The sequence below is a fragment of the Camarhynchus parvulus genome, chromosome 1A (assembly GCF_901933205.1).
Source record: "Camarhynchus parvulus chromosome 1A, STF_HiC, whole genome shotgun sequence".
Lineage (NCBI taxonomy): Eukaryota > Metazoa > Chordata > Aves > Passeriformes > Thraupidae > Camarhynchus > Camarhynchus parvulus.
In genome coordinates, this window is record NC_044586.1 from 27,693,824 (window position 1) to 27,712,019 (window position 18,196).

At 44.6% G+C, this 18,196-nt stretch overlaps 2 protein-coding genes across 2 annotated transcripts; both read right to left on the reverse strand.

Annotated features, from left to right (window-relative positions):
• Nucleotides 1-481: 481 nt before the first annotated feature.
• AMDHD1 (amidohydrolase domain containing 1) lies at nucleotides 482-9,628 on the reverse strand. Its single transcript, XM_030960548.1, has 9 exons — nucleotides 9,486-9,628; nucleotides 8,896-9,002; nucleotides 7,558-7,622; nucleotides 6,287-6,564; nucleotides 3,550-3,775; nucleotides 2,470-2,594; nucleotides 1,525-1,618; nucleotides 961-1,121; nucleotides 482-596 (listed from the first exon to the last, which is right to left on the reverse strand). Exons 1-9 carry the CDS (start codon nucleotides 9,626-9,628, stop codon nucleotides 482-484), a joined length of 1,314 nt encoding a protein of 437 aa, XP_030816408.1.
• Nucleotides 9,629-14,676: 5,048 nt separating this feature from the next.
• SNRPF (small nuclear ribonucleoprotein polypeptide F) lies at nucleotides 14,677-17,185 on the reverse strand. The gene is made up of 4 exons (XM_030960317.1): nucleotides 17,057-17,185; nucleotides 16,699-16,824; nucleotides 16,286-16,350; nucleotides 14,677-15,707 (listed from the first exon to the last, which is right to left on the reverse strand). Exons 1-4 carry the CDS (start codon nucleotides 17,057-17,059, stop codon nucleotides 15,641-15,643), a joined length of 261 nt encoding a protein of 86 aa, XP_030816177.1. The 5' UTR covers nucleotides 17,060-17,185; the 3' UTR covers nucleotides 14,677-15,640.
• Between the last annotated feature and the right edge of the window lie 1,011 nt (nucleotides 17,186-18,196).

The window sequence follows — 18,196 nt, forward strand, 5'->3', positions numbered from 1 at the left end:
ATTCAACCTAGAATAAATGAAAGTAGGTCTTTTCTGGAACATCTGTATGACTCTGCATGTGATCTACACAGCCAAGGGCCACTCCAAATGTGCATGCCTGAGCCCCTGGCCCTCTGTCACAGGTTACTTAACACCACACTCCCCAGTCTTACCTGGATCCAAACTCTGTTTATTCATCGCCAGTTTGTATGGGTTGTTTTCAAATATTATAATATTAAAGATTATTTGTATGGGAAAACACATTTGGAATCTGTCTTATTTAAGATGGATACAATTAGAAATTAATTTATTGTGCTGGATGGAGAGAAGGACAATGGACATGAAGATGCACCAAATGGGTAATGCTTGGTAAGGTTTATTTGAATAAGAGTAAAGTGAGCAGGCAAACAATTTACCAGTAAATACATATCTGATTTGTCTGTTGCTTTGAAATACTCCATCCTAATTTGATTTTAGTATCTCACTAAACTACTGCCTTCTCTCAGTAACTGCTCATTGCCTCACACCTCTCATTTTCATAGATGACTTTTCCTTTAACTATAACGTAGTTGATCAATGCTTCATGTCCACCAAACTGGTAAATCAAGTGCTCCCACCTAAAAACACAAGATGTTTAAGAATATAAGAGCAGGTCACATGCCCAGCATACCCAGCAATTTTATAAGATTTGCTTGAAAATGGGAAAACACTATTCCATGTCTACATGTTGTCTCTTGCTGCATGAATACAGTGAGTCTATCAGTAGAGAATTTATTCCACAAAATAATCACATATTATCTCTAGGTAATTTGTAGTTAGGAATGGATTACCTGTAATAACAGCCCCAGAGGTCTTAGGCTTTACTTTCCATTGGAGTAATTAAGGAAAATAAAAGTGGGTCTGAAATGCTACCAGTGTCCCTTTATTCAGTGAAGATAGCTAAAGTTAAAGCACATTTCAAATGCCAACAGAAGAACAAACCTTGATGAGTTTATGATAAGAAGATCCCCCTGCTTGCCAACTTCCAAGGAGCCATGTGTGTCCGATTTGCCCAGAGCATAAGCTGCATTAATGGTGGCAGCTGCCAGTGCTTCATTCATTGACATCTTCATGTTTACACAGGCCAGGTGCATCACCATAGGCTAGGCAAGGAAGGGCACAATGGTAGTTACAAGGAACACCAAGCTGTTTATGCTTCAAATCCCTAAGCATTCCCCTTCTTCCTTGCACAACAGTTTTGCACAACAAAGTTGTTTCGTACAACATAAATTTTGCCAAATCCAAAACGAGAACTCTAAAATCAGTATGTTTGAGAGCATTTTGAACAGGCCTCTCAGTGTATATGAAGGATAGAACCCATTCTGGTTTCAAGAATTTCTGGCAAAAACTACCAATACACACAAACAAACACAGACAGCTGTCTGCATGGGGCAGGCAGCTCTCCTTGCGCACTTGAAACCACTTTGAAGTGTGCAAGACCTATACACAAGTTGTACTAGTAAGAAATTTCATAATTCTATGGTTTCAGTATTAGGATTATCTTACCATTGAAAAACAGTATGCATTAGGATTAAAGTCACTGCCAAGAGCAACTATAACACCTTCTTCCAACATTTTTCTAGCTTGAGGTTGCTTCAGTCTAGTGGGAAAAATAAACTTATCAGTACAATTTGCTTAGTTATCATACAATGATTTACAAGGGCAAAAGTCATCTCTCAGTTTGGCTACATTCATGCATTCAGTTACACTGATCCCTATGGAGATGAAAGCCCAAATTCTCCTCTTGCATCCCTACCTGTCACCCTATAAACAACATAAATGGGAACTGTGAGCCACCACTTTTACCATGTGGCACCAGCCAGTGTCAACCATCAGGCTCCAGACCTCTGAAGTTCTGGTATTTATGCAGATCTCAGCCACTTAAGAATTTACAAGATAAAAATCTTCATTTCTGAAAAATACTAATTTCCTAGTTCTTACAGCTTCAAAGACAGGCTCCAAAATATGAGCAGTGGCACATGCAATGCAATAGTCCCTTCCCAATTTTTGAGTCTGTGAGTTTAGTCTGCATACATTAGAGAGCCTTTCACTTAGCAATTATAATGCAAGAGATATTTCCAATTGCTTCAATATCTGGAAGAGCCATTTCAAAATTGTTCAGCCCTTGGATTAATCTGTGTAGGTGTTTGCACCCTAGGGGGAGGGCACTTGGAAATACATTCTCTAGGAAGTTTTAGCCATAGTGCCATAAAGCCACTCTGAATCTACTGTGAGGCTTCTCAGCAATCTCACAGAGTTTTGAGGATTTCCAGCAGAAATAAGACATAAGGAGGGAGGCTCATTCAGCTCCCTGTATGTGTGATTGCCTTCACTGACCCAGACTGATCCTTAAGGCATAGACAGACACTTCTGCTTCTAGACTAAAAGCCCCTCAAACCACACACATGGATTTGCAGTTACAGAAGCTTCCCTTCAATCCAGTGGCCTTACCTTAGCATGTAGGCTGTCGTTGGCAGAAGGACAGCAGCACACTTAGCTCTTGCCATGGCCACAATACCTTCATCACTAACTTCTTCCAGGTGGCTGATGGCCCGGGCTCCCAGCTCAGCTCCAAGCTAAGGAAATTTTCAAGCAAATTACTCACTATTCTCAATTAATTCAGTTTAAAAAGTGGTTTCTAAACAACTGGAAAAGACAATTCATTATTAATGCAAAATATACCAGAAGAGAAATAGTAAAGAATGCTTGAAAAACAATCAGAATACAGAGACAAAATATTTGTTAATTTACTGCAGGAAAAGTTGATAATTTTATCCACCCACAGAGCAGAAGCACACCTTCAGTGGTATTTTTAACAGCCTAACACACAAACTATGTGAGAGCCATGGATGAAAACATTATCAACTCCTGTTCATAAAGGATCCATCAGAAAATAGTTCACAAAACTGAATGCTGCCTTCAATGGGGAAGTCAAATAGGCTTTTATGATCAACCAAGTTTTTGGCTTGGTTTGGTTTGGTTAGGTTTTTTTTATATACAGCTTGGGCAGATCCCACAGGAAGGAAGCAATATTTAAATGATGGTGAAACATGGTATCAAAGGGACTTTCTTTATCAAGATATTTGGGAACCTAGTCTTGACTAAACCACCTCTCTGAGTGTGCTCAGATAAACTGATATCTGAGTAATGAGACCACTGAGTGTGCTCACTGCAATTTGGCTTGTTGCTTCTAACAGGATATTTAACAAAACAATATTTTTCAAGTTGCATAGAAACCATGTTTTTGTCATTCTTGGATGCATGGATATCCACCTTCCCAACGTGTATCCCATGTGGAAGATAAGCAAAGTCAATGTTTGGTTAGCCAGTGCACGTTAGTCCCAGAGGTCAAGGCTTCCTCCCACGTCCTTCCCTCCAAAGCTGCACATGGACTGCTCTTCCTGGCATCTGCTTCTATCAGATGGTCTATTTCATAAAGTCTTAGAAAAGACAACCTCAGTTTTGAAAACTGCAATTCCTTCACAGATTGGGCTCTCACAGGAGCCAAAATGAATGTTAAGCAAGACGTACCTCAGCAGATTTCATCGGATGCAGTTCATCACCATGGAAGTTAATCTGTAACCCTATATCTTTTCCAGCTTGAAGTATTCTCCTTGTAGACTCCAGATCAAAGACTCCCTTCTCACAGAACACATCTATATTGTTAACATGTATTTCACCACTTAGTTTGAGTTCTTTCAGTTTTGGAAGGTGGTTATTGATAATGTCATCTGTGGCTTCAGTAGCAGTTTTCCCTCTAACAAAAAGAAAGTGTTACAGAGCCCTGTGAGTAACATCCTTCAAGTCTGGCACACACTCAAGCCATACATGCAATTACTGAATTACTTAGGAAATTATGTAAATATGAATCCCTCAAAAAATTTCAAATCAAAAAATTGAGCCCCATTGTAATTCATGTATTCTCCAACATGATTTACTTTCCATTCAAAGAATATTAGATTGTATTACTGAGTGTTTTTAATAAGGTTGGCATCCTGGATGCTAACAAAGATATGGGGCACTTTAAAACAAATTTTTCTGCCTTCCTATTCATATATTCTGACCTCTTTATACTGTATCCTGAAATATAACTATTTAAAATATGTAAGTGAGCATTTAAATATGTTAAATGGTATTCATACAATATTTTTATACAAGTATCAAAGCTCAAAGGGGATATGCAGTGTAAGTTATTGTTTTTAATTTACCTCTCCTCCTTTTCTATCATTCAGAGTGATGAACAGATAACTGTTTCTAATCAGAGAGGCTTCCCAAGGTTTGATTTGACAAAGTCAGAATCATTTATAAATCCTCTGTAACATAAAAATAACCCAGGAGAGATCACTAAGTGCCTCAGAAAGAGCAAATAATCCCAAAGCACGCAGTTGAGTTATCACTTTCCAATTTTAATGTCTAAGGACAAGGGATGTACAGCAGCTAAATGCCTGAGAATCTGAATGCTCGCTTCAGGCAGGGTAAGGCATGCAGACACTGGCACTACGGAATGCCACACCAGGCTGAGTTGGAAGCCTTGCAATGGAATCAGTTCAAGAAGCCAAATTCTGCCTGAATTTATGAACAGGGTTATAAGACAAAACAGACTGAAACACTAAGAAATGGTTTCACTTTTTGAGGGATATTATGCCCCAAAATGCAAAATAAAACTGCTGGTTTTTTAATGCAGAAGATTTAGGCTCAGGAAAACATTTTGAAAATTTCTTGATAAAGTGGAAAATGGCCCAATAATAACTTACTAATAAAAAATAATGATTTTTAAAAACCAGACATTCCCCAAATCATGACTTTGATTCAAAATGATGACTGAAGGGACCAAGGAAGAACTTCAGATTCCCACTTGGTCAAAATGAAAACCCAAACCAGAGTCTAAGTTTGAGGGGTAGCATAAAATTCAAACAAAATAGTCTAGGCACAAACATTTGATTGAAAAGAGAAGAGATTATTTAAAAAGACACAAACTGAAAAATACAGATAACTCAGTATTTCCTTCAAGAAACTTCCTCAAACCCCCTACTATCTTTCCTCCTTACTTAAAATACAGTGTCCTTACTACTACTACATTTTGTTATGCTTGATGCACCTCAGTGGGGACAGAAGTGTGCAGAGAATGAGAAAGCATACCTGTCTTTCTAACACATGAGAGTTAGTATGTTTGTAAAAACACTGGAAATTATTTCATTGGTTTATACAAATGCTCAAAGCATTTTGGTGGGAAAGACTATTTATCAGGATTCTGACTGAGATCCTGCCAAGGCTTTTTAGGGGAAGGAGAAAGGAAGGGCTAATAAATATATATATATATATAGTTTGGGGTGAAAGGTCTATTTTATTTTACCATTAAGTCCTCTAAATTTTAGTAGAACTTCCTGAAAGAAGAAGTTGCCACCTTCAGCTGATTTTAGTTACTTTATTCCTAACCATCTCCCAGTTACTGAAGATGATACAGGATTCATTTTCCATAGTTAGACTGACAAAAGATAATTTACCATCCTGCTCCAAATACACAAGAATTAGATTGCAAAAAATATTTTCTGGGTCACGTTTTCTTGAATGTTAGAAAAGGTGGGGATTTTTTTTTTGGAGTATGCTTTTTATTCTTTAGCAAACATCTCTTGAATACTGCCACATAATAAGCCTGCCTCCATCTCACATGCCTTGTCTTGCAGCAGCCTACCACTTAGTATGTCAAAATATCCAGCTAAAACTCCTCATTAGTTCCTTCGTACACTGAAATCTGATAACATTGGATGCTAATTTCATCATAGCAAAATCAAAATCAGCAGTGAGAAAGGATTTTTATGACATGTCTGCTTGAACCATCAGAATAATTGATTAAGCACAATTTAATCTTCATCTCATAGCTATAAGATGCATGCAAGCCTTCATTGCACGGAAGCATAATTAAACCCTGTTTATGGAGCTATATAAAGATTAAATGTGGTATTTTCTGTTGTTATTTGGCCAAAATAAAATCTCATGGCAGAGACCAAGCTTGAAGGATAGCAGCAAATGCAAGTGGAAGAACTTTCTGTGTTATGTTCAGTGTGAGCATCAGCTGGGGGCAGGGGTTCTGAGCTAAGCCTATGTTGGCACTTAGGAGTCACTAAACAATGATGCCCTGAAATTTAGGAGAACTTCCTATGAACTTCCTGTTGTTTTTCAAGCACGTTGTATTTGAGGAGCGAGGCAGAAGAAACCAGTTTCCATTGCAAAGCAGCAGTACTTAAGAAGAGAAGGAGAAGTCCATTACTTGGGCACGGCGTGAGCTCCGCAGTAGGTGGAGGAGATGCCGATGTCGGTGGATCTCCGCGCGCGCTCAATCGCCCGCAGCATTTTGAGCTCAGTGTCCAGGTCCAGGCCGTAGCCGCTCTTGCACTCCACCAGGGTGGATCCCGCCCGGAGCATGCGGCCCAGGCGCTGCCGCAGCGTGGCCAGCAGCTCGTCCTCCGTGGCCTTCCGAGTGTGCTCCACCGTAAAGTGGATCCCTCCCCCAGCCTGGTGGATCTCCATGTAGGATGCACCTGCCAGCTTGGGTTAAAGAAAAGAAAACAAAAGCCACCCCCCATACAATTAACAATGCACAAATGTGTTTTCCATCCAAGAGATACTGCAAAGTGCCTTGAGGTCTCTTTGCAGTGAGAGAGACAAAGAGAGGAGAAAAAAAAATCCCCCTTAATTCTTCCTTCCCCCCCTTTTCTTCTCTCTCCCTTCCACTTAAGTGAAGAAATGTTGTAAGAAGTGGTGTCACAGGCATATTTTATGAAAAATCCTTTCGTTAGGATTTTTTCTCTTGAGAAGCTGAGAGGCCTCAGAAACTAAATGTAAACAATAATTATCTGCTGCTGTGGAATGCAACAGGTGCATCTTTGATTGGTCTCATGTGGTTGTTTTTAATTAATGGCCAATCACAGTCCAGCTGTCTCAGACTCTGGTCAGTCACAAGATTTCATTATCATTCCATTCCTTTCTATCCCTTGCTAGTCTTCTGAGGAATCCTTTCTCTATTCTTTTAGTATAGTTTTAATATATCATTTTGTTTTAATATAATATATATAATAAAATAATAAATCAGCCTTTTGAAACAGAGTAAAGATTCTTGTCTCTTCCCTTACCCTAGGACCCCTGTGAACACCACACAAAGCGGCATAAAGAGAATTATTCTGAAGATTTGCTTTCCCCTGAGTCCAAGGGGAAAACCGATCTCGAGCTCAAAATTCATTTATGTGGAAAAGAAAAAGGAAGGAAAAAAATCAAGACATAGACAGTAATAGAAGGTGGCACTCCTGTATTGCTTCAATTAATGCAAAATATATCAATAGTGGCTGCAAAGGATGCAGGTACACTCCTCTCTCAGCCTATCAGTATTCAAAAATCATCCCTCCTCCCTCAGGTAGATTATCTGACAGAAATGATGTATTTTTCTATAAAAGAAAGATGAGAGTCACTAGCAAGTAGAAACAGTTATACATTAAAAAAAAAAAGGAGGAAGAAAAATCCATCTGTGTAATTTTATGCTGTTACCTTCATTGCAAACTCATGAACCCTATCACCAGCCCACACTGGATGTGTATGTGCATCTACCAGGCCTAAAGAAAACAAAGTAAATGTACACTTGAGTTACTTCACTGTGTAAGAGAAAATGTTATGAACATGCAAGCAAATTAAATAGACAGCAGAAGCTCCCCTAAAAAGTCTCTGTTGGTTAGGAAAAAAAAATCCAACCAGCCAAATATCTATGATTTTCTTCAGAGGCTATTAATTTTCTTTCAATTCTTTTAGGCCTGACACCTTAGGCAAAATTCTCCAGGTAAATGCATCAGTTGCTGAGTTTGTCATGATATTTTGATAAAGTTTTCAAACTGTGGAAGAAAGGATAAATAGCAAACTTTGAAAGAGTTCATCAGACTTTAAGCCTGTACTCTTTAAAAAAAGGCAAACTGCTTAGGCTGGGCGTAGCGCACCAGCTAAGTATGTGTTCCTCTAGCAACACAGTTACAGTGGGAGCCTTTTCTATCGAGCTCTGAAACTGACAGTGCTGAATGGCAAGACCACTGTAAGAGAAACACAGGTCTGACAGCTTATGTACCAACACCACTTGGAGAGTTTAACATGCTCATCTTTTGGGGATTTTTTATCAGGCAAAGCTGCAGAATTTGTAACTTAAAATCTCTTTTGCCTCCAAACAGCTGTGGGCAGGACGGACAGACTGAGCTCTGTGGTGGAATGGCTGATGGGCTGAGAGAGCACAGAAAAGAGCAGTGAATCTGAAGAGTCCCTCTGTGGGTCAGCTACATTCCTGCTGTGATCTACGATACAGAGGAACAGATCTACAGACAAAACAAGAGGAGACAGAGCTCCACCATGAAGCCCAAAAGAACCCTTGAATATCTCCAGTGAGGGAGGCTCCACAACCTCTGCGAGCAGCCTGTTCCAGTGCTCAGTCACCTGCACAGTAAAGTTTTTCCTCGTGTTCAGGTGGACCTTCCTGCGCATCAATTTCTGCCCATTGCCTCTTGTTCTTTTGCTTGGCACCACTGAGCAGAGGCTGGAAACCTCCTCTGGCCATCCCCCACCTCAGATACTTACAGGTTTTGATGAGGTCCCCTTTCAGTTGTCTCTTCTTGAGGCTGAACAGACCGAACTCTCTCAGCCTCTCCTCATAAGAGAGATCCTTCAAACCCTTCATAATCTTTGTGGCCCTCCACTGGACCCACTCCAGCAGCTCCATGTCTCTCTTGTACTGTGGAGCCCAGAAGTGGACACAGCACTCCAGATGTGTCTCACCAGGGCTGAGTACCAGGATCATGTCCCTTGACCTGTCGGCAGCGCTGTTCCTTCGTATCACAAAAATACACCTACCTGGCAACACGCACTTGCCGGAGCAGTCAATTATCCTTTCAAACGATGCTTCTGAAAACTCATTGCGAATAACATCTGCCTGGCCCACAGCTTTGATACAGCCGTCCCTGCAAAACACAGACAATGCCCAAAGAGCGTGTGAGCCTGTTCAAAAGTCAAGTGCTCGAAGACAGAGCTCCTGGAACAAGAGGAGCAGGACCTTCAGGAGGACTGAAGATCCACATGTGGAGGTGGTTCGCTCATATTATGGATACACAGCAAACACTGGGGTGATGCCATGCGTTTCAAGCTGTTTGCCATAACGCTTGTCCTCTCCTTAGATCCCTCTGGATGACACCTTGGTACTGTCCCGCTCTAATTCCAGCTAGGTAACACCGCTTTCCTCCTGCGGATCAGCGAGCACACAGCATCTATCCGCAGGGCACTCAAATCCAAGCGCCATCGCCCGCACCTGGATCCCGCCCCGGGAAGCCGCAGCCCTTTGGGACTGTTCTCCCATGGAGCTCGAGGATGGTCCCGGGAAGCCCGGACTGCGCTCGGGGGATGCCCTCCCGCCAGCCCCGCTCCCCGCGGTGCCCCGGAGCACTCACAGCCCCACCACCAGGCTGGCGGCCCGCAGCAGGCACAGCCTGTTGGCGCCGTCCCGCCGCAGGTACGGCTCCCGCCGGCCGCACACCAGCACCAGCTGCTCCGCGTTCTCCAGCAGCAGCCGGTGCCGCTGCCGGCCCGCCATGCCCGCGGCCGCCCGGGGCCGCTGCCGGCGCCGCCGGGCTCAAAGTCTCCGGGGGGCGAGGCCGAGCTCCCCTCCCGCCCCCCGGCCCGGCCCGCCCGGCTCCGGCCCGGCCCGGCTCGGGCAGCCCTGACTTGGCCGCAGCCCGCTCCAGGCACGGGATGCTCTGCGGGATTCGGTCCAGGATAATGGGACAGCGCCCGTGCATCGCGCCGGTTCGTGACCAGCTCCCAAACACCGGGGTTTCCAGCTGGGGCTTCCCGGAGCTCTCAGTCCTCACAGCACCACCTGGAGATTTCCCTTTGCCGAGAAAATAGGAGCCTCTGATTTGAGAGCGTTTGTTTGCCCACCTGCCTCCTCCCCGGCGTCCATCACCTCTCCAGCATCCATCATTTTGCCCGCGCCAATCACCCTGCCCGCATCCCAGCAACAATCCCCGAGGGACCACAACACCTCCCATCGCGCCAGATGTTCAGGCAGACATTCATTTATCCAGGCAGATATTAATTCATCTGATTCCAATAACAAAGTGTTTGTGCGATTCTGCTGCCCCCTGCAGAGCGAGGGATGGGAGAATCAGGGAGAAAATTTTTCCTCCCAACACCGACTTTTTGGTTTTTTTCTCTCTTCACATATTCACAGTGTCTATAGGACTCCAGTATTCCCCAGCTAGAAAATGGAGTGTCTTTCTAAACAAGTGGTCCCTCAAACACTTCTCCCGGGGTGGCAATCTTCTTTAGACATCTTCTTTTCTTTTAGAAAGAGAATCAATTTAAAATGCTGGTACCATATCTATGTGCATACACATATTCCTATTCAGCAGAAACAGCTGGTTATGTTGGCTCTTGGAATGAGCCTTTCTGGTGAACTTGTTTGCAGATGAGGCAAGATTTGCATCTAAAGCCCAGTAATTTGCATTTAATATCAAACCTGAAAATTGAGTAAAACTACAATAAAGTTGGGTGTTACCTTGTGATGCTTCTCCACTGGTATAATGCTGCACAACGACATAACCTTTGTCTTCCTCCTGAACTCCCACTTGGGCATGCAGAAGATTGACAGGAGAGCTGGTAGGGGGTGCTTCACCACTCCCAGGAGTTCCTGCTGCTGACTTTGGCGCTCCCCAGCAGTATCACAATATCTTTGAAAGTAGAAATCAAAGAGGAACCTGGCAACAGCATCATAACAAGCACGGAAGGACATCCCATTGTGGGGAATCCTAAGCAGTGGTGGTGGGCTGAGAGCTGTTGGGTCAGGAATGAAACACAGCATGCTGCAGTGGAGAGGGGAAAAAAGGAAAGATCAATACACCTGTGAGCTGTGCTGTTACACTTTAAAAGAAAAAATCAGTTTTGTGCTCTAGGCTTCTCTGAGATTCAAGGTCAGATCCTGATTTAAAACCTGAGAATCTGTGAAGATTTTATGCTTTGTAAGCTAAGAGTGTATTTTGTTCTAAGACTTTTATTCTGTTTGCAGAAAATTTACAGATGTGCTTGTGTATTTCTATATGCCCTGGTTCTTTTCTGGTGAAGAATTTTCTCTGTAATGCATCAGCATATGAAAAAAAGGTCAATCCACTGCAGTCAGGTTTCTGACATGCTGTGCCTCATCTATTTTTAATAATACTGCCCAGAAAGGTAAGTGCAGAAATGGTTTCTAGGTTACATCCTCCAGAAATTCTACAGTTTGATTCAAACAGTACAGATTCTAAATACTCGGCTGCATTTTAAAATGTTGGCAGAATTCACTGGATGTAAAGAGAGGGTTCTAGGGTGCTAAAGGAATCCTGCAAAAAATTCTTACATTTAGAGCTTTTAAATCACCTTAAATTTCAGTGAAAGTTCTTTTTAAAAATAATTTTTAAATGTAGCATTTTCAATGAGAGAAAAAAAATCCCGGGAAAAGCAGAGATAAAGTTGAGTATCAGGTTATTGATTTCAGAGATTTCATCTCTACTTGCTGGTGCTTTACATGAGAATATGATATGCATATTACTCAAGGACACATTTTCACTGTCAGAGCTACATTAGAATGTCTGTTCTTGTAAATAATTTGTAATTAAAAACAAAAGCCCAAAGTTAGAGAGGAGTCTCAAATCAAATATTGGCTACATTTTCCTTTACATTTGTAGATTAGCTTTTTTCATCCACTAACCAGACCTTTCCAATAATACACATAGCATGATGAAATGTCCTGAAAGGGGACACTGTGCATGCCTTAACACAAGTTAACTCCTTGTGAAATTTACTGATTGCTATTTCCCTGTTTACAAAAGCAGCAGAGGTCAGTAAACCCTCAGGATCAAACACAGAAAATGCAGCATCTGGATGAAAGTGACTTGCAAACGTGGAATAGATCCAAACTAAATTGCAAATCTGTTACATACCTTTGACTTCCCTCATGTCAGATTGAGCTAACATCACATTTACAAATACTTCTTGCATAGTTTTGCAAAAGCAGAAGTGAATTCTGCTTTTTTTCCTTTTTTTTTTTTCTGCGTAGAAGAACCTTGCATCTCTCAAACCATGGAAACATTGCAATTGCTCAGATGAGCTTTCTGAATCCTCTGTTCCCAGATCTGTGTTTGGCAAATTCCATGATGGCCCAGGGAGGGGGAGACCTTTTGGGGGGACACCACAATTTGCCTCAGGGGACGCAGTTTGGTTCTCCCTGAGCACAGTGCAACCTTGCCAACCTAAGTGCCTCAGTTTCCCTTTCACACAACCTGCAGCTAAGGAAAAGGAGAGCTTGTGTGCACCTGTGTGGGATATGGGTACCTGGTACAACTCCAGCATCTGGGCTTGTGGCCAAAGCTTGTCCTTTTGCAGTCTGTGAGCTGAACAATACAGAACTGGAGTTTGCAGCATTTTTTCTCTAAGAAATGATAAGGATTTAGCATCTTCTCAGGTAGGTTGTGTACTCTTTTTTTGCATACTCCTAGGAAAGAGAAAGTTTCCAAGTAAAAAATAAACAGCAAACAACCTAATATCCAACTAAGAAACACAAAAATAAGCTCAAAACTACATGTGGTGTGTGTCATGCCGCACTGCTTCTAGGCTCTTTTTGACCACTTTTTCACACTGTATTTAATAAGTGGTTTTGCAGGGCATAGTCTTTTCCTGAGTGCCCTACTACTTTATCTCTAACTTCTTTTATCCTATAAACAATTGGAACAACTTAATCACATTTCTTTTTAGTTATTTTATGTGCCTTGTATTTAACATGTAAAATCGCAAGCCCTTCTATTTTTGTCTTTAATACACACTTAAGTGAATGCTCCCAGCTCTTTTGCCTTTTGGACTTGCTCCAGAGATGGAAAAAAATCTCTATGAATGGGGCTTACTCCATACAAAGAACCAGCTCAAATTACTCTGGTATATTCAGAGTACCTTATCTTCACCTGCACTGCAATTCTTTTTCCCATCATTTAGGAGAAGGACCTAAGTTAAACACGTGTTTAAGTTGTTGTCTGACTCTATCTGCATGGGTTCTCCCACTGAACGGAATGGAACACTTGATGGTTGCAAAATGAAACGCACGCCTTCATTTTTGGAGCATAACTAAGATTAGTTATCAATTTATCCACCAAGGTATTATTTTGTTAAAGTGTTTGATGCCTGGTGCTGTGCAAAAGTAAAATGGTCTGAATTTGAAGTGTAAGGAATGTAACTGTCAAAAAGACAGGTATAACAAAGCATCTCAAAAGAATATGAAGCCATGTGAAAGGATCACACTTTTGTTGAGGATGAAAACTCAAGACTCCATAAAGCAGCTTATTTGTCTGAAAGAGGGAGACAGATTACATGAGAAGAACATCTTTGTTTTCTTAGTTCTGAGTTCTTGCTTTTCCAAAATGTAAGTCCACTTGTCTTTCCTATTATTCATCTTACTGGAGATTATCAGTTTGTGTTTTGTTTTGGGTTTTTTTACTTTTTTCTAGACAGCGCTTTAATCTAGATATTCACACCAGCTGTGTCTATCTACTTTGATTCATTTTGGAGCTCAGCAGCTCCCAGCAAAACCAGATGTGGCTGCTTTCCTGATGATGGGTACAGACTGTCTGTCCTGGAATATCAATAGCCCATTTTTAAGTTAGGAACTATCTGCTACATTAAGGCCATTATGCACAAAATGTTCCCTTGCTTCTTTTGTGCTTTGGCCTTTTTATTTTCTTAAAAAGGTTTCTACTCATTTTAAACTGCTACAGGACTTTCCTTGCGTGCAGATTCTTCCTAGCACAAAAATCAGCATTTCACCAACAACCACTGGTGTCCTACATTGATGAATTTTCACCCTGTAGGAGGGAATCAGAAGATTCTCTAAGTGCTATGAATTACAGGAGGTAGCTCTCTCTTCAAGGGCAAGACATTTTCTTTACCCTCAGGAAAGGAATTAGGCACTCTGGCAGTACAGCACAACTCCAGACATCCTTCTATAGATACACCCGTTTAATTGAGGAACAGTCACATCCATCTCTGCTCACAGAAGGGGTTCAGCATAAGCTTGGTCCTCCCAGTTACTCTGAAGAGCTGAAGCTTGGTGAGTTGCCATAGTGATGGCCCTATCTGCTGATCCAGTGCTCAGATAACACAAAACTCACCTCCAGTCCCACTCCCCCATGAGGAAGAGCAGCTTTCAGATCAGTGCCAGCCCATTGCAGAGAAGGAACTGACTTAGATACCAAGGTGACAGTCACAGCTGTCCCTCCTCAGTGCTGGCAGCACTGTGACTGTCAGTGGCAGCACAGGAAGGGAAGGGCACTATTCTGCACCATGCAGTCCTTAGCAGGACGTCCTGCATCACAAACCAGGGGAGATGCTTCTTTGCCTCTCATTCCTGCCACCACTCAGAACACATCTAGTTGTTCTGACGTTTCCTAGGCTCATTGCCAATTTTAAAGTACTCATTTATCCCTGTGATAGTACTGATTTTAGCTTAAAAAGCTCTTTTCCCCTTCCCAATGGAACCACAGGGAACTTCAGCAGAGCTGTGAAGCCTTCATGCTGCCAGAAAGGGTCTGGTTTAAGCAATGAGACACCTGCACAAGCACATCCAAAATGATTTTTCACTCTTTATGGAAACTTACATATGTCAGTATTAAAGGAACACATGGATAGCTCCAGGGATGACTGCCAACATGAAACAGGGAAGTATTTCTCTGCAGGATCTATGCTGACAGGCTGGTGTCCTTCCCACACTCCCCATAACCAGTGTCCTACCCTAACACAGCCCCGAGCACCCAGCCCTGCCCAGTCCAGCTGTGTCTGACAGGATGTGTGATCCCAGGCAGCAGGGCTGGAGAGCTGCACTCCACCTGCACCTACTGCAGCCACGGCCTGGGCAGCTTTTAGACAGAACATCTTCTCTCCACAACACGCTGAGAAGGACCACAGCATCCTTTCCATTCTTCAGCAGAGACTCACAAAGCACACTCCCATTCTGCAGCCTCTTGTCCCAACTCTATTAATGCCACTCAAGTCTGTGGAGCTCTGCAGCTGCCAGGAGGTTTTGTCTGTGTGGCTGCTAAGGTGACACACATTTGTCCTTCCCTAATGACCATGCAGCCACACTTCAAGCTTCCTGACTCAAAGCAGGAGAATATTTCTGAGAGAAACTGGAGTATAACAGATCTCCACACCACACTTGCAGTGAAATCTTCCCAGCTAATTCCAAATGTTTTATAAACAGTTTTAAAGATGAAATGTATTTAAATAGTCATGACATACATACTGTAAAATATAGATACTGCCAAGTCTTCCTGTATTTCAGATGGGTGGGAAGATAACTGGTATTTTTAAATACTCACTTTTCATTTCAATATTTTCAACTTTAAATTGAAGCAATTACCTGTTGTTCCTCCAGCATTAGTTGTTGGACACCAATAAAATATTAAAGACCTTTAAAAGGGTTAAGTTTCCCCATACCAAAACACAATGGAAATAAACACCTTACTACAAAAGTATGAAAAACAGAAAAGGAAAAAAAAAAAAGTTTATTTCCAGAAATACAAAACACTTATTCTCTCATTTCTCCGTCTTCTTCCTCTTCTTCCACACCTCTGATGTACAAAACATTATTGCATCTGTAAATAGAACCAAGAGTTCCTTTAGTTATAAACATTATCATTTTCCCCACATAAAACATGCTTTATACATTTTTCTCCCTGAATGTAGCCTGGCAACAGCCAAATTCTGCAGAACAAAATGCTGCTCTTGACCTTGTGTGCCTTTCTCCACGTAATACATTCAATTGTGCAATTTCATAAATATAATAGCTGTTTGACAATGCTAAACAAAAAAATTTTTGCTTTAGGGTGAACAGTTACAGTCAAATTTAACTTCCAAGCATGTGAAAAGTTTCCAGTGGCAGTGCACTAGTTTACAATGCCAAAAGACTCTCAGATATACAATAATGTGGAAAATTAAAGTATCTAGTCACCACAAAGGGGATAGTAAATACGTCTTTTAATATATTCAAAAATTCATTTTTCCTCCTCTCAGAAGGGACTTTGATATAAAAGACACATTCACTGCCTTCCTGTAAGAGTTACACTGGGCATCTTAATCCGGCAAGAAACACAACATCCACCAGTATAAGCTTTCATGCAAGTGATGAGGCGATTTAGAGCCTTCCTCCACCATAAATAAATACCCCAATTACCTTATCAAAACTTCACCCAGGTGTCCAGACAGCGCGCCATCTATGTACTCCTCTGTGTTTGCAAGCTTGAAAGGAAAATGACAAAGTCAGAATGGCAGCAATAAAAGCACATCACGGTTCTGGCGCCGGGCCCGGCTGCAGTGACCGGGGGTGCCCGATCGGCCCCGCTCCCGCTCGGTACCGCATCCCCACCGGGACACCGCCCCGCTCCCGGGCACGCAGCGGCTGCGGCGGGAAAGGTCCTGACTCGGGCGTCATCCTCAGCTCACTGCGAGCCCCGCCACGGCACCGACCCCTCCCGCCACACCGGGCTGCCCACAGCGCCATCCAGCCAGGCCTGGGCGCTCCCGGGGATGGGGCATCCACAGCTTCTGCACCCACAGCGCCGGGGGCCGGCCCGGCCCGGCCCTCACCTGCATGTTCATGTAGCCGTCCACGGAGACCAGGTAGCCCTTGTACTCCATGCCCCACTTCAGCTTCACCATCACCGGCTTCCCCGTCAGCCCGTTCAGGAACGGCTTCGGGTTCAGGGGCAGGCTCTGGGGGGCAAGCACACGGTCAGCGCCGCCCGTCCGCCCCCCGCTCCGCCCCGCCCGGGGCCGGTAACGGAGCGCCTCCCGCCCCTCCCAGCGCCAGGTTTCCGCCCCTCCCGGCTCCCAGGCCTCCTGGCTTCCCGGCTCCCAGGCCTCCCGGCTCCCGCCCCGCCGCCCGGGGCCGGTAGTGGCCCGGCTCCTGCCCCTCTCAGCTCCCGCCCCTCCGGCGTCCGCTCACCATGGCGGGAGGAGCGCGGGCCCGCGCGGGAACCCCTCGTGCGCGGCGCGGGACAGCGGGAGGCGCTGGGAACGGGCTCCGCTTCCCGTTCCGGGGGCGCCGCGCTCCCACCTCCGACCTCTCACCCGCGCCGCGCTCCCATTGGCTGCCGGGCCCCGACGCGCCGAGCCTCCGGCGCGGCTGCCCATCGGCTCGCCGGGGCCGCGGGCCTCTCTCATTGGCCGGTCAGTTTCCCCCCCCACCCCCGTCGCAACCAATCGCCGTTGCCGCAAGGCGCGCCGTGGTCGCGCGGCCGTGGGCAGTGCGGGGGTATGGGCCCGCATCCCGTGCACGTGCCCGGTGCGCGTGCCCGGTGCGCGTGCCCGGTGCGCGTACCGTGGCCGCGGCCGGTGCGTATACTGTGCCCGGTGCGCGTACCCGCGCGCTGTGCCCGTGCACGGTGCGTGTACCCGCCCGCTGTGCCCGTGCCCGTGCCCGTGCCCGGTGCGTGTGCCCGTGGCCGCGGGCAGCGCTGCGCGCCCCCTGCGGCCGTGCCCGCCCCGCACCGCCTGCGGCTCCGCGCTGCTCTGTGCGGGCCGGTCCCCGCGAGGTGGCAGCGCCTGCCCGGCTCCGGCAGCCGCGGCACCGGCGGCCGGGCTCTGACAGCCTCTCCCGGCCGTGCCGGCGAGCCCCGCGGGCGGCCAGAGCCTGGCGGCGTCCGTCCGTCCGTCTGCGAAAAACAATCCACAATCCAGCACCTTTTCGTGATTCCACACGCAAGGATGGAAAATGTCAGAGTTTATAGGACACATTACGTGCGAATTCCCTGTCAGTGTGTTTTGACTCTTTGGGTATAGAAAGAGTCGTGAAACATCAGTGCTAATTTATGTCTTTACCTTTGACAGGCAGATATGTTGAAACACCGCCTGTACCCTTCAGCAGTTTGTCACATCCTCACTAATGTCTTCTGCTGCTCCATGTATAAATTCCTCACTTGCCACAATGTGTATTTCTGTTCCCGCATACAGCATATTCCCTTGGTCTTCAGTGTGTTGGGTGCTGAATGTGGGAAACACACGTTCAGGAAACTTGACCTTTCAATAACAGAACTGTTATGGGTTTTGTGCACTTCACCTTCCAAAAGTGACTGTAGCGCCCTGG